This window comes from Leptonychotes weddellii, chromosome 10, assembly GCF_054177405.1.
Source record: "Leptonychotes weddellii isolate Sample4059 chromosome 10, ASM5417740v2, whole genome shotgun sequence".
NCBI lineage: Eukaryota > Metazoa > Chordata > Mammalia > Carnivora > Phocidae > Leptonychotes > Leptonychotes weddellii.
The window spans coordinates 13,166,453-13,179,632 of record NC_138378.1 but is presented as its reverse complement, the minus strand read 5'-3'; the positions used below and the strand labels follow the sequence as shown (position 1 = coordinate 13,179,632).

At 53.8% G+C, this 13,180-nt stretch overlaps 1 protein-coding gene across 2 annotated transcripts in view; it reads left to right on the top strand.

Moving 5' to 3' along the window:
- Nucleotides 1-4,516: 4,516 nt before the first annotated feature.
- SLC12A5 (solute carrier family 12 member 5) overlaps nucleotides 4,517-13,180 on the top strand; it is a 35,170-nt gene continuing 26,506 nt past the window's right edge. Inside the window, exon 1 of one of the 2 annotated variants that reach the window (XM_081832658.1) lies at nucleotides 4,517-4,724. In XM_081832658.1, the coding sequence (XP_081688784.1) occupies nucleotides 4,604-4,724 (121 nt within the window). In that variant the 5' untranslated portion in view covers nucleotides 4,517-4,603. Of the gene's footprint in view, nucleotides 4,725-11,918; nucleotides 12,173-13,180 lie in introns of those variants that run through there. The other variant, XM_081832659.1, reaches the window with a different exon arrangement.

Sequence of the window (13,180 nt, the reverse complement as noted above, 5' to 3'; positions counted from 1 at the left end):
GGAGCAGATTTGTTTTTTTTGTTTTTTTGTTTTTTAAAGATTTTATTTATTTATTTGAGAGAGAGAATGAGATAGAGAGAGAGAGCATGAGGGGGGAGGGTCAGAGGGAGAAGCAGACTCCCTGCTGACAGCAGGGAGCCCGATGCGGGACTCGATCCTGGGACTCCAGGATCATGACCTGAGCCGAAGGCAGTCGCTTAACCAACTGAGCCACCCAGGCGCCCTTGAGGAGCAGATTTGTGTATATATGTATGCATGCACGCCTGTAGGACCAGGTAGTGTCCTAAGCACTTCATGAATATTAACATTCATTCTTCCTATTAGGAAGATATAATGTGATTACTTCTATTTTACAGCTGGGGAAATGGCCAACATATTATTCATTCATCAAACATTTATTGAGCTCCTGCGTGGAGCCAGGCCTTGTGCTGGGTGCTGGGTGCTGGAGGAGAGATGAATCGGATTATGTTTCTGTCCTCAAGGACCTCTCGGGGTCCTCCAACTTTAGGTACACGAGTGCCCTCAGAACTTGCTTAAAATGCAGACTCCAGGCTCAGTCCCCAAAGAGTCCTGCTCAGTTACCAGGGTGATTCTTTGTCTGGTGGGGGTGGGAATCACACTTGGAGAGTGTGCAGCGTGTGGCCCTTTATTCTAGAATAACCGTGTGTATATGTGATTCTGTATGTTGTGGCTGAAGTCAGGGAACATTTCTCAGCCAAGATGACATCTGAACTTGAACTGAATCTGGAAAGATGAGCAAGAGTTTCTTCCTGTGCAAGCAGAACGGTCTTCTTAGAGGGTAATTTACTAGAAACCGTTAAACCTAAAAATCTGTCTATGCCATCTCTCACACACATGCGCACAAAACAACAGATAGAGGGACACTGCAGTATGGCTTGTGGAGTGAGAAATGGCAACATCCTAAGTGTACAGACGTCAGGCAGCGGATAAATAGAATATGGTGTACATGATGATAATAGCTACCCTTAGTCCAACACGGACTCTGTGCCAGGCGCTGTGCCATGCGCTTTATGCGTGTTAACACCGCTAATCCTTAAAACAAACCCACGAGGCAGGTACTGCTCTTACCTTATGGGTATTACTGCCATCACCCCCTCCCCCCGTTTTACAGATGAGGTAACTGAGGCACAGAGAATTAAACAGCTCAGCAGAAGTCCCATAGCTGGTGACTGGTGGCAGTGGGATTTGACTGCGGGCTCTTGGGGCAAAGCCTGGGAGAAGAGAAAAAGCAGGGGGGGCTTTTGGGGGAATGAGAAATGGCTCCGAACTCTAGTGTGTGGTTTTAGGAGGCAGATGGCAGTGGAGCAGAGAGGATTCTGGAATGGTTGAGGGGAATGGTGGTCTGGACTAGATGAGACAAGGTCTGAATGCCAGGCTGAGGAGCATGGACATGACCCCACAGGAAAGCAGAGGGACTTGACTGGAGGGTTGGGGCAGGTGAGCGGAGCTGATGGGCATGTTCAGATTTGATTGCCTTTTGGACTCAGGCCCAAGTGGGAGTTTGAGGGACTCAGAGAACTTCCTCCCGAGCTTCCTTTAGGTGGATTCAAACCCACCTCATCCATTTCTTACTGACGAATGACGCACTCCCAGGGGCATGCCCCCATTCCTTAATAGGGCGTATTTAAAGCCCCTCTGAACCTCTGTCTCTCTCTAGATACTGTTCCATCTCTCTACCTCTCACTCCACCCACAGTAAAACTTCTCCAAAGGATAGTCTCCACTCACTGTCTCCACTTCTTCAATTTCCATTCTCTCTGCTACCACTTTCAGCCTGACTCCCACCCCACCACACCGCCGAAATCATTCTTTTCCGAGCCACCGATGAACTTCCTGTAAGCAGATGTGACGGGCCCTCTGGGCTCATCCTACAGGTCTCTCAGCTTGGTCAACACAGTTGGTAATGCCGTTCTGCGCTCAGTTTCTGGGTCACCCCTTCCTGGTTCTCCCCACCTCACTGGCTGGATCTTCCTCTTTCTAACCTCTAGATGATAGCATGCCTTTGCACTCAATCCTTGGACTTCTCCGTGTACACTCATTCCATGGGATTTCGTCCAGGCTTACAGCTTTAGATCTCTCTACTAAAGACTCCCAAAGTCTATATCCTCAGCCTTACCTCTCCCCTGAGCTCCAGACTTGTATGTTCAAGGGCCGACTTGCATGATCCTTAGGGGCCTGATAGGCTTCTCAGCCTAACAGGTCCAACCGAACTCTTGGGATCCACCTTCTGAACGTGCTTCAGTCATTACTACCTTGATGACATCATCTGCTCTCAATCAGTCTTAGAACCTGATGAGTACTAAAACCTAGGTATCAGTTGAACTCCTTATTCTAGTAGTTTCTCAACCTGGGCACTATTGACATTTCGGGCTAAAGAATTTTTTTAGTGGTGGGGAATGTTGTAGGAATGTTTGGTGTCTTCCTCCAGGGGGTAGTGGGATCATGGACAGATGGCAGACCCACTCAGGGTCAGTCCTCCTCTCCCTACATTGGATCCCAATGTGGGGGTGGAGTGCAGGGAAGTGATGGGGAACCTGTGGCTCACGCCAGGCCGACCTGGTGCTAGCCTGGACGGCACAAGACGCATCTCCCCGTTCCATGTCAGTAACGCTGCCCTCCAGTTGTGACAATCAACAATGTCTCCGAACATTGCCAGGTGTTTCCTGGTGGGCAACACTAACCCCAGTTGAGAACTATTGCTCTAATAGAATAAACATACAGACAAGTCCACATGCCGTAAGTGTACATTTCAATAAATTTCCACATACTGAATGCAACTGTGTAACCCACATCCAGATCAAGAAACAAAACATTATGGCCCCTCTCCTGCTCCCTCGCAATCGCTACCCCTCCACCCCAAGAGTTACCACCATTACTTCTAACAGCTTAGACAGATTTTGACTAGTTTTTACTTTAAATAGTATTTTACAGTACGTACTCTTGCATCTGGCTTCTTCTGCTCAAGGCTTTATTTGTGATATTCATAGATATTGTTTGTGAGTTATAGATTGTTCATTCACACTATAGTTTTCCGCTGTATGAATGTCCCACTATTTATTTTTTTATTTACCCATTTTATGGTTAATGGGCATTTGGGTAGTTCCCAGTTTGAGGCTATTATGAATAATGCTGCAATAAACATTCCTGTAAATGTCTTTTGGTGAACATGGGCAGCCATTTCTTTGGGGCATACACCTAGTATACCTAGTACAGCAAATAACGATGCAATTAGAAATGTGTTGAGAAATTGTAGAAGCAAAAGTAGGATATTGTATATTCAAATGTATTAAATCTTACTTATTCATACAAGTGCTTTGGCAGGGTACATACCTCAGAGAGGAAATGCTGGGAAGACAGGTATAGGCATGCTCGGCCTGAGCAGATATGATCGAACAATTTTCCAAAGTGGTTCTGACCATCTATGCTCACACCAGCAATGTGCGACCGTTTCCAGGAGTCCTTTTTGACACCTCTTTCCATCCCACACAACGTTCAATTCAGCAACAGGTTCTGTATGTTCTACTTCCAAAACATACCTTGAATTGGATGAATGCCACCACTCTAGTCTGGCTTTTACCACCTCTCGCATGAGGCTCTGCAGGAGCCTCCTACCTAGACTCCCAGTTTCCACTCCTGCTCTCTTTTAGTGGAGTCTTCATGCAATAGCCAGAGTGATCCCGTTAACATATAAGGCAGATCACATCATTCCTCTGCTCAAAAACTTCCAGTGGCTCCTCTCTGAAACCTTCAAGAGGCCACATGATCTGCCGTTTCCCCCTCCCTCATCTCTTATCACTCTCACCTCTGTTCACTCTGTTCCAGACACACTGGCCTTCTTGCTGCTCCCTGAACAGTCCAGGCCCCTTTTCAGCCCAGGGCCTTTCCACTTGCTATGTTCTCTGCCGGAGAGCTCTTCCCCCAGATCTTTGCATGGCTGGCTCCTTCTCACCAGGGAGGTTTCAGCTCACGTATCACATCTTCTGAGGAATCTTCTTAGGTCACCCTCTAAAGTAGTCCTTCCCCCTAGTCATTATCCCTGGATCCTAGTTTTTCTCCTTAACATATTCCAGAACCTCAAATTATCTTGTCTATGCGTTTGCTCACTTACAATCTTTCTCCCCTCGCTCCTCATTAGAATTTAAGCCACACCAGGGCAGGCAGCCGGTCGATCTCAGGCAGTGCTGTATCCGCAGTGCCTTGTACCTTTGCCTGAAACCCAGGAGCGCTATCAAGATGCGATGAATGAATGAATGAATGAGTGAGTAAAACCCAGGTGTTTAGGAGACCCCAGCAGAGGTGGGCCTGGGCTCCAGGAGCCACACACTGGGGCCCCCGGTGTAGGGACGGCTCTCAGCTGCAGGTGGGATCCTCAGGCGTTTCCTAGAATTGAGAGCCCAGGGACTTGGAGCGAAATGGCCACGTTCTGAGGCTCAGCACAGCGGGCACTAGGACCCTGCGCGGCGCCGCGCCCGGTGGGGGGCGGCGGACGAGGGGGAGTCCGCTCTTTCTGTCTGCTAGAGCCGGGCTGCAGCCACTTGTGCGATCTGGGCCCGTACCGCCGCCGCCGGGCCCCTTTCCGCACTATGAGCCGCAGGTTCACTGTCACCTCACTGCCTCCCGCGGCGCCCGCCGGGACCTCTGACTTAGAGACCCACCCGCATTCGGCAGCCTGTCTCCGGCACCTCTCAGGGGAAGACGCCAAAGGTAGAGGCCGCAGGGGGCGGGGCCTGCCGGAGTGGGGCGGGGCGAGAGAAGAGGAGGGGCCATGGTGGGCGGGTCTTCTCTTGGAAGGGGCAGGGCCAGGGCTGGAGGTGGGGTGGTCTCAGCCAAGGGCTAGAGAAGGGAGAAGAGCTGGGACCTAGCCGGGAGGGAAGGAGGCTGGATGGGCAATGGTGAAGGGAGGGGCCAGATTCGAGGTGGGCGGGGCACAGGGCAGAAGGTGGGTGGGGCTATAGGCGAAGGGGCGGATCTTGTGATGGAGGGGCTAGAGTCAAAAGAGGGCTGAACTGGAGGGCACTAAAGGGGCGGGGTCATTTCGGGTAAGGGGCGGGACCAGAGGGAAGAAGGTGAAACCAGGGAAAGGGGAGGGCAGTATGATTAAGGGGTGGGTCCAAAGACAATGGGAGGAGGCAGCCCTATCTCTGCTTGGGGGCAGAAAAGGGCGGGACCAGAGAGGAAGGGGTTGTGCCGGGAGGATAGGGGTGGGGTCGACGGCGGGAGGTGAAATGAGTCCGGGACGCTGGGGCTAGTGCTGGCTCAGCAGGTGATTGGGGCCTGGAGGATCTTCTAATTCTCGGCCTCCCTGGAGACGTCGCGGACAGCGCCTGGGGATCCCGGGGAGGAGATGGGAGAAAGATAAGTTACTTTTGGGCAGCTAGATCTTGGGAGGATTCTGTGGGGTGTCCAGTCCCGACCCTTGGGGACCCACTTAAGTCCCTCTGCTCCAACTCCAGAAGAGGGTTGGGTGGAGCAAGCTCAGGCTAGATTGGGGGCGTCCTCCTCGAGGACCCATTGCTGTTGTCTAATAATGGAAGTTACAGGCAGGGTACAGAAGAGGGGAGGTGAAGGATCCATCTAGCTTTCGGTGAAGAATTAGTATCCTGGATGCACTCACAGTCTTCTCCGCAGGGGGCACTTGTCAGGGGTCCTCTTCCTGACCCTGCGCCCCTCAGGTCTGGAAGAAACGCTGCGAATCTGCTCAGAGTGGCCCCAGCACGGGGAGGAGGAAGAGCCTCCCCGAGCCGCCAGGGGTCGCTGCTGAGCCGCAGGTGAGCTCACTCTGCAGCAAAGCTGAGCACCAACAGCCCTGGAGGGGGCCTTTTCGGGGTTTCTTTGGCGAACTCCCTCTTGTGTAGATGACCAAACTGAGGCCTAGATTTCCGCAGGCCTCCAGCCCCTAAACCAGCTGCCTCCTGGACGTGGCCATTTGGATTTCTTGGGCTCCTTCCATTCTTCATATTTCCCCATAAACTGTCTCCTTTCTCATTTTTTCTCATTTTCATGAATGTCCTTTCCATCCTTAGAGTTTCAAAAGTCAGAACTCCAAGAGCTATTCTCAGCGCTTCCTTTTCTTTTCCCACCGGATCTAGTTGGTCCTCACATGTTGGCCAACCCACCCCAAAAACTAATCCTGAGTCTATCTTCTCTCTCTTCTGGTCACCATCACTCTGTACAAACCTCCATCATTTCTCACATGGCCATGGCCATAGCCACAGCCTCCTCACTGGTCTGCCTGCCTCTGATCCTGTCCTAACCGCCCTCCACACAAGCTCCCCATCGATTTTAGGATAAAGGCCAACGCAGCACCATAGTCTGTCGCTCAAACTCTTTCCTCATCTGCTCCGAGGCATACCTGTCCGTGTTCCTCTCCCCACCTCCATTAGCCAGGGAAACTCCTACTCACTCTGTAGGTTATGGTTCATTTCACCTCTCCTGAAAGTCTTTCTCACTTTCCCTTGCTTCCAGGCAGAGGCTATCATCCCTCCTCTGCCCACCCACTGCACCATTAGAGCATGTCCCAGTGGATGGGAGTTATTTACTTGCGGGGCTCCTACAACTCAAAGGCGGGGACCATATCCTTTTGTCTTAGTGTTCCAAGTTCCAAGCCCGCAGCCTGGCACTTGGTAGGTGCTTAATGTTCATCAGACAAGAGAGGGAGTGGCTGGAAGCTCCTGCTTCTTCTGCTCTTGCCTTCTCTCTTCCCATTCCCCATCCCCTGGCCTGAGAATAAGATGGTCCTCTCTCTCATTCCTGGGGGATCGATAGGTCTTCCCATTTCCAAGATCCTGCATGTTGAAGTAAAATATGGCTCCCAGTTTGGGGGTGTGCAGGTGTGTGTGCAAACTGGGTGTGAATCTAGAATGCTGAGTGCTTGTGGCAGAGGCAGGGTGCGTGTGTGTGTCTTTGTGTGTCTTGAAGGAGGAGCATCCCACATAAGCTCTGATGACCTGTGGGGCAGTCAGTGAGTCAGTGCTTATATGTGCCACTGTATTCCAGTGTGTTGATGGGCATGTGTGTATTCCTGGGCCTGTGTCTGGGGTGGGTACCTGTGTGCATGCGTTTATCAGAAGTTTCATCTTGAGAATGATTTGGGTGACTTGTAACCTCTTTGGTCCTGAGAGGTGCCCTCCAGCCCCTCCGCCTTGGTAGGTCACTGCATGGGGAGGTAGACAGGGGCTCCCTAGGGGAACCGAAATCTGGTGATATCTTTCCCACAGCTCTTCTTGTGTCGGCCCTCGGGCCCCAAGGAGATGTGTTCCTCACCTCCTGTCCTCACCCAGGCCCATGGGGAGAAATGGCAGCATGTGGTAGGTGGGGAAGGGTTGGGAGAGGTTTGGCAGGTCACTTGTGTATGAGCATTGTCTTTAATTCTGGACTCAGGGGGTGGAGTTTGCCTCTGGAAGTGCCTCCTGCTGCCAGGGGATCAGCTGTAGTGGGGACATAACTGACGGGGCTGAAAGAAGCAAGTCAGAGGCTGATCCTTGAACCCACCACGAATCCTGGGCTGCAGCCACCACACCTCAGTTGCCTGGTCTGTACTATGGGGAGGTTGATGATGACTTGGCTGGACAAAAGTGGACCTGGGGCCAGTTGTTACCACTCTGAGCAATTCTCGCATCCCTTTATACCACTTCCCACTGTGCCTCAGTTTCTGGTGGAGCAAGACAGGGCACTGGAAAGAACCCTGGGCCTGGGTTAAGACTAACAGGAGTTGAGATGTGTTCCCAGGAGTGAGAAGGAGCTGACTTACGCTGGGGGGATGGGGCAAGACCACAATATAGCCCATCCACGCTCTAGCTCAGGCTCTGTGGTGTCCCCTTGGGCACGTTGCTTCCCCTGTTTGAGCCTCAATTTCCTCATCTGTAGTATAAAGGAGTTGAACAGGAAGCTATCTGAGGGTCATGCTAGCCATAAAAATGCTAGGATTCTTTGATTATCTAGAAGGGTGAAGTTCTCTGCCTCCTCCATACCCAAACCTCATGTTTCAGTCTCTCTATCTGTAAATTGGGAAGAATGACACTGAGTTATTGGTATAAATATCTGATCTGGAGATCGCCAGCCTGTTCAGGGTGTTCTCCGGTCACCCCCTCCTCAAGCCGGGACTCAGAATCTCACTGCCCAGTACTTCAGCCCAAGGTGAGCCCTGGGAATCTCCATGGTAACAAACTGGTTATGAACGGGGCTGCAGTTGCCATGGTGACGGGCTGCTCTCCCTCCCTCCCTCTCTCTCTCTCTCTCTCATCCCCCTCATCTCCCCCCCTCTTCTCAATGAACCAGAGCGATCTGCGGGCACCAGCTCTCCAGGTGGGGTGGGGGTGGGGGGGTGGCTGCCGTGCAAAGGGGGTCCAGATTGAGAAAGAGGAAAGATGGGCTAAATCTATAGGGAATGGGGGGCTGTTGGGGTGCCATTGCCATGGTGACAGGGCTGCAGCCTGTTAATTAAGCCCCTGGTTGCCACGGAGACAATGGTGGTTGACGTGCTCTGCGGCGAGCCCTGTGTGTGTGGGGTGTGCTGTGCGCTGGACTCATCAATTCACTGCGAGGGTTTTGGGTCTGGAGGACGGGCATGTAGTTTGGGCAGAGGAGTGAAGGAGGGAGTTCAGGGCCTTGGCTCCAGGAAGACAGAGCTGGGGTGGGTGTGTTAGGTCACGGGGGTAATGATATGCAGATAAGGATGGATAGGGACTGAGCCATAAGGAGGAGCACTGTGCCTGCCTCCTGTGGAAAGAAGACCCAGCCAGGTGGCTCCAGCTTCCTCCAAACGGCCTCATACCTGGTTCAGTGGATGGAGTCCTGGGCTGGAGGTCAGGGAGCTGGATTCTAGTCCCCGGTCTGCCGCAAATTCACCCCATGATGAAAATTGGTACCTTTTCATTTCTACACTTTAATTTCCCCCTAAATGAGGGATGGCAAAAAATAATTTATAAAGTCTCTTCCAGTTCCCACATCCTGACACTTAGGCAGCTTCCCTGAAATTTTTTTCTCTCTGAGACGCAAAAGGTGAGGGCTGGTGGTGAACTTTAGACATTCAGAATTCAGGAACAGGCCCCTTCCCAGCTCTGCATCTTGTGTGGCTTGAATGAGAGAGTTTCCCTTGCCCTAGATCTTCCTAGGGCTCTGGGTGGAGTTGGGATGCTAAGCTGGCAGCCATGTTCCTGGGGCTCAGAGCTGAGGGTCACCTTACTGGTGACCTTACTGGCCAAGGCCAGGCTAACAGTGCAGGAGGGTCTGCAATGGTGTTTTCTCAAAGCCGCACTGCAGATGGTTGGCCTGAAGCCAGAATAGGGACGAGGCTCCTTGAGAGGTAAGGGGTGTGAATCGAAGGGGTAGGGTCTCCCTTAGGGGCCATCTCTTTACTAGGTCTGGGCTTAGTCTGAGATAAATGGAGAGAGCACTAAGAGCTTTCAGAGTGGGAAGACATCCCTTGGATTTATGTGACCTAATCCTTTCATTTTGCAGATGGAGATACTGAAGCCCAGAAAGAGAACTTAATTTTTCCCAGGGATACAGAGTTTGGGGGCAGAGGACAGGGTAACTTCACTGTGTCTTGAATTCCAGATGCCTTGTGAGATAGGAACTCCAGTGAGAGTAGGCAGATGGGGCACCCGGGGAAGAGAAATCACCCCTGCCTTCATCTGTGCCCCCCTGGGATCTAGGTTCCTCCTGTGGGTGGGCTCAGTCCCTGAGTGGCCAGGGCTCTGGACCATAAATGAATGGAAATACCTCTGGGGGAACATCCCAGATCTGAGATTGCTGAAAAAAATCTCAGCATTTAATTTATTTCACAGCATTTCGCATATGAAAGTGCCACACATTTTGCTGTGTTACCTGTCTCTACAGAGTAGTGGAAAACCATAATGCTGCTGGGAGTGGTGGTGACGGTGGGGTGTGTAGGTAGTGGAGTGCTTAGAAATTCCTGAGCATGGGTCTTTCCATCTGCTATCCTTTTAGCCCCTGTCACCAATTCAAACTCCTCTCACCTCTTTCTTTTTTTTTTTAAATTTTTCTCCCTGGGAAAGCTAAGAAGACCAATTCTTACATCTTGTCTGAATAGCTAGCTCTCCATCCTAACAAGTCCTTCTAGCGTCCACGAAACCCAGTGGCAGTGATACCTTATCGGTGGATCCCTCCAGAGCCCCTTTCTGTCAGCTGCCAAAGACTATGATTGACCTCATCTGAAGCCACTGATAATTGTGAGCAAGGACTCTGAGCTGCGGGTCCAGTCAATGGCTCTGAAAAGTCATGTCCTAGAATGGGGTCTCTAGTGTGGGCGGCTTTTTAGAACCCTTGAAGATCTTCTGGGCCTACCTCCAGTTGCAAGCTGAGGGGCCACTTCAGTCCTGCATCTCTGAAGCCTGACCACAAGAAAAGGGAAAGAGCTCATCTCAGACCCTTCCCTGTTCCCTTTTTAGTAGCCAAGAATCAGAGATAGCTGAGCAGTTTGGTTTGACTCTATCCTTGTCCCTTCTGTTGGAGGCAGGACATTTTAAAAGAATTTATGTTGAGGAAGAGTCCTAAACTAGAATAAAGCAAACTGGATTCTAGACCAAATCCTGCCATTCACTGGCATTGTGTGTCCATAGGCTGTCATTTCTCCTCTTTGGACTTTAGCTTTTTCATCTATAAGATGAAAGTTGTCCATTAGATAAGATGATTGATGTGATCCCCTTCAGCCCCAGAACTCTCCTGAAACTTAGAGGGCCAGTGCTGGGGGCCAGGGTGTTCTGAAAATGATTTCCCCTTCTCTCACCCTTGGATGTTTAGATCTTCCAGAGACACAAAGTGTCCAAACCTCTGATGCTGCTTCCTGAGATGTCTCCACTGCAGGCTCAAGCCTGGATTCTAGGGGTTGTCCCAGAGAGGTCCTAGGACAATCAAGCTTCTGGAGGACTGGTGTCAGGGGAGGGGGAGGGACACAGAGAGCATGCTGGCTCTGGAATCCTCAGAAAGCAATCCTGGATTAGGGGATTAGACACTCCCACCCCAGGAGAAAATCTGGTCCCAAACCAACTGGCGGCCTCATTCTTCCCTCCCCCACTGTTACCGGCCAGCCTCCTACCAGCCTGCCCTCCCTCCAGGCTGCACCATCCCCAGTGAGGAGTCAGCCATCCCTGGAATCTCATTGCCGCCTTCTCTCCTCCTCACCACATCTCCTTCCCAGGGTCATTCTACAGTCAGAGGGTCCCTGTCTGTGGACTACTGGGATTTGTCTTGGGGGTGAGATGCTAGGACTCAGTCTAAGCACAATGAGAGGGTTTACTGCAACTCCTCAGGTTCCACTCTTCCCATTTTAAGACAGGATGAGCCAGACAGTTCAACACAGTGACCCTGAACCCCCTGGGGGCAGCACAGTGCTTCAGTTAAGGGCTCTGGCCTCAACACACCCCCGGTTCCAACCTCTTGAACAGCGATTTGGGAAAGGATCTGGTTCTCCGCTCCTCTTCAGGGCTGGCCTCCCCAGCTTTGCAGACAGGCTCCCCAGGGACCCATATTCCATGGCGCCCCACCCCCGCCGCCTCAGTACTCCTCGCCTTCCCCCTAGGGGTCACCCCAGACCCCCAGCCAGCCAGCCGCTGCGGGGCCGCCTCCCCGCGGCCGCGACCTAGTTCCCTGCCGTTATTTTTAGGGCGCGGGATGGCACCTGCCCACGTGCCGGCCCCGCCTGTGCCGGAGAGTGGGGGGCGGGCGGAGCTGCGTCTGCTCGTGGGAGGCGAGGCCCCCGTCCCCCGCAGCACCCCCTCCATCCCACCCGTGCAAGCCCCCGGTTTTCGTGCGAGGGGGCCTCCAGCCGCGCTCTGCCAGCCCCTCGTCTCCTCTTCTTCCTCCCTCTCGCGCTCCCCCCCAAAACCCCGCCAGTGGCTCACGCCTCCTGCATACGGGATGAGGTGAGCAGCGCCGCCGCTGAGAGGGGGCGCGCGCGGGTGTGAGCGTGTGTCCGTGTGCGAGTGTGTGTGCGCCGGGCGGGCGGGCACTGCAGCTTCTTCCTCCGTGGAGCGGAGAGCGAGAGAAAGCTAGAGCGAGCGAGAGAGCGGCGAAGGCGGGCAGAGGGGCGCGGGCGAGGCGGAGCAGCCATCCCCGGGCCCGGCGCCGCGCCGCCACCATGCTAAACAACCTGACGGACTGCGAGGACGGCGATGGGGGAGCCAACCCCGGTAAGCAGCGGCCCGGGGGCGGCGAGGGAGGGGGGCGGCGAGGAGAGGAGGCAGCTCTAGGGTTAGAGGAAGAGCGGGGGCCGCCTCCTTCAGAGAAGCGGCTGGGACTGACCGGGGCGGTGGGCGCCCAGGGCGGCCTGGAGCCCTGCTCCATTGGAATGCGCCAGGCGCTGTCCGAGGTGCTGGAATGCGCCGCGCCCCGGGCAGGGCTGGGGGCCGAGGGCTTGCCGTTGCCCACAGCCCGGGACAGACATGGGTTAGCTAAGCGGGGGAGGCGGTGGGAAGGGGATGGAAGAGCTAGAATGGGCTGACGTGGACCTCGACGGGCGGGAGGAGGGTTCCTTTCCCCAAGAAGGGACCCCGGCGTCCTGGCGCAGAGCGTTGACCGGCGGCGCGGGGAGGGGGTGGGGGGGTGCAGTCTGCTGCAGTCCCTCGCTCTGAGACTTCCAGCTGAAAGGTGGGGGGAAGGTGTCCATGGGGGGTTGGAGCCCTATGACAGCCCCCGTCCGGGCTGCGGTGTCTCCTTAAGGGGACACTTGGTGCAATCCGGGCCCCCTCCCCCAAAGCTGCCCGAGGTCCGACCTCAGACTGAAGCGTACCTCCTCCGGAGATTTTCAGCTCTACTTTGCGGAATCTCCCTCTCCCTCTCGCTTACCCATGGGTTCCTATTCAGGACGGGAAGCAAGATCAGCCTCCTTTCTTCCCTCTTTCCCCTTCCTCTCGGTACCCTGGGATGACAGTGAGGTTGCCAGGGCGGGGCAAGGGGGAGCCTTTCTAGTCAGCTCTGCTAGCTTCCCCAGTGAGGCCTCAGGAATGGGGTCCCAGCCGCTGAATCCCCGGCGCCGCGGCGCGGACACTGCGGACGCGCTGCGGTGGGTGCGGAGACTCGCTAGGAGCCCAGGGGCTTGAAGCAAGTCCTTTCGCTGCTCTTGCTTTCCGCCGCCCTCCTCCACGGCTTCCCTGCTCCGAGGTCTTCGGGTCCAGCCACCCCCTCGGGCTCCCAGGCCC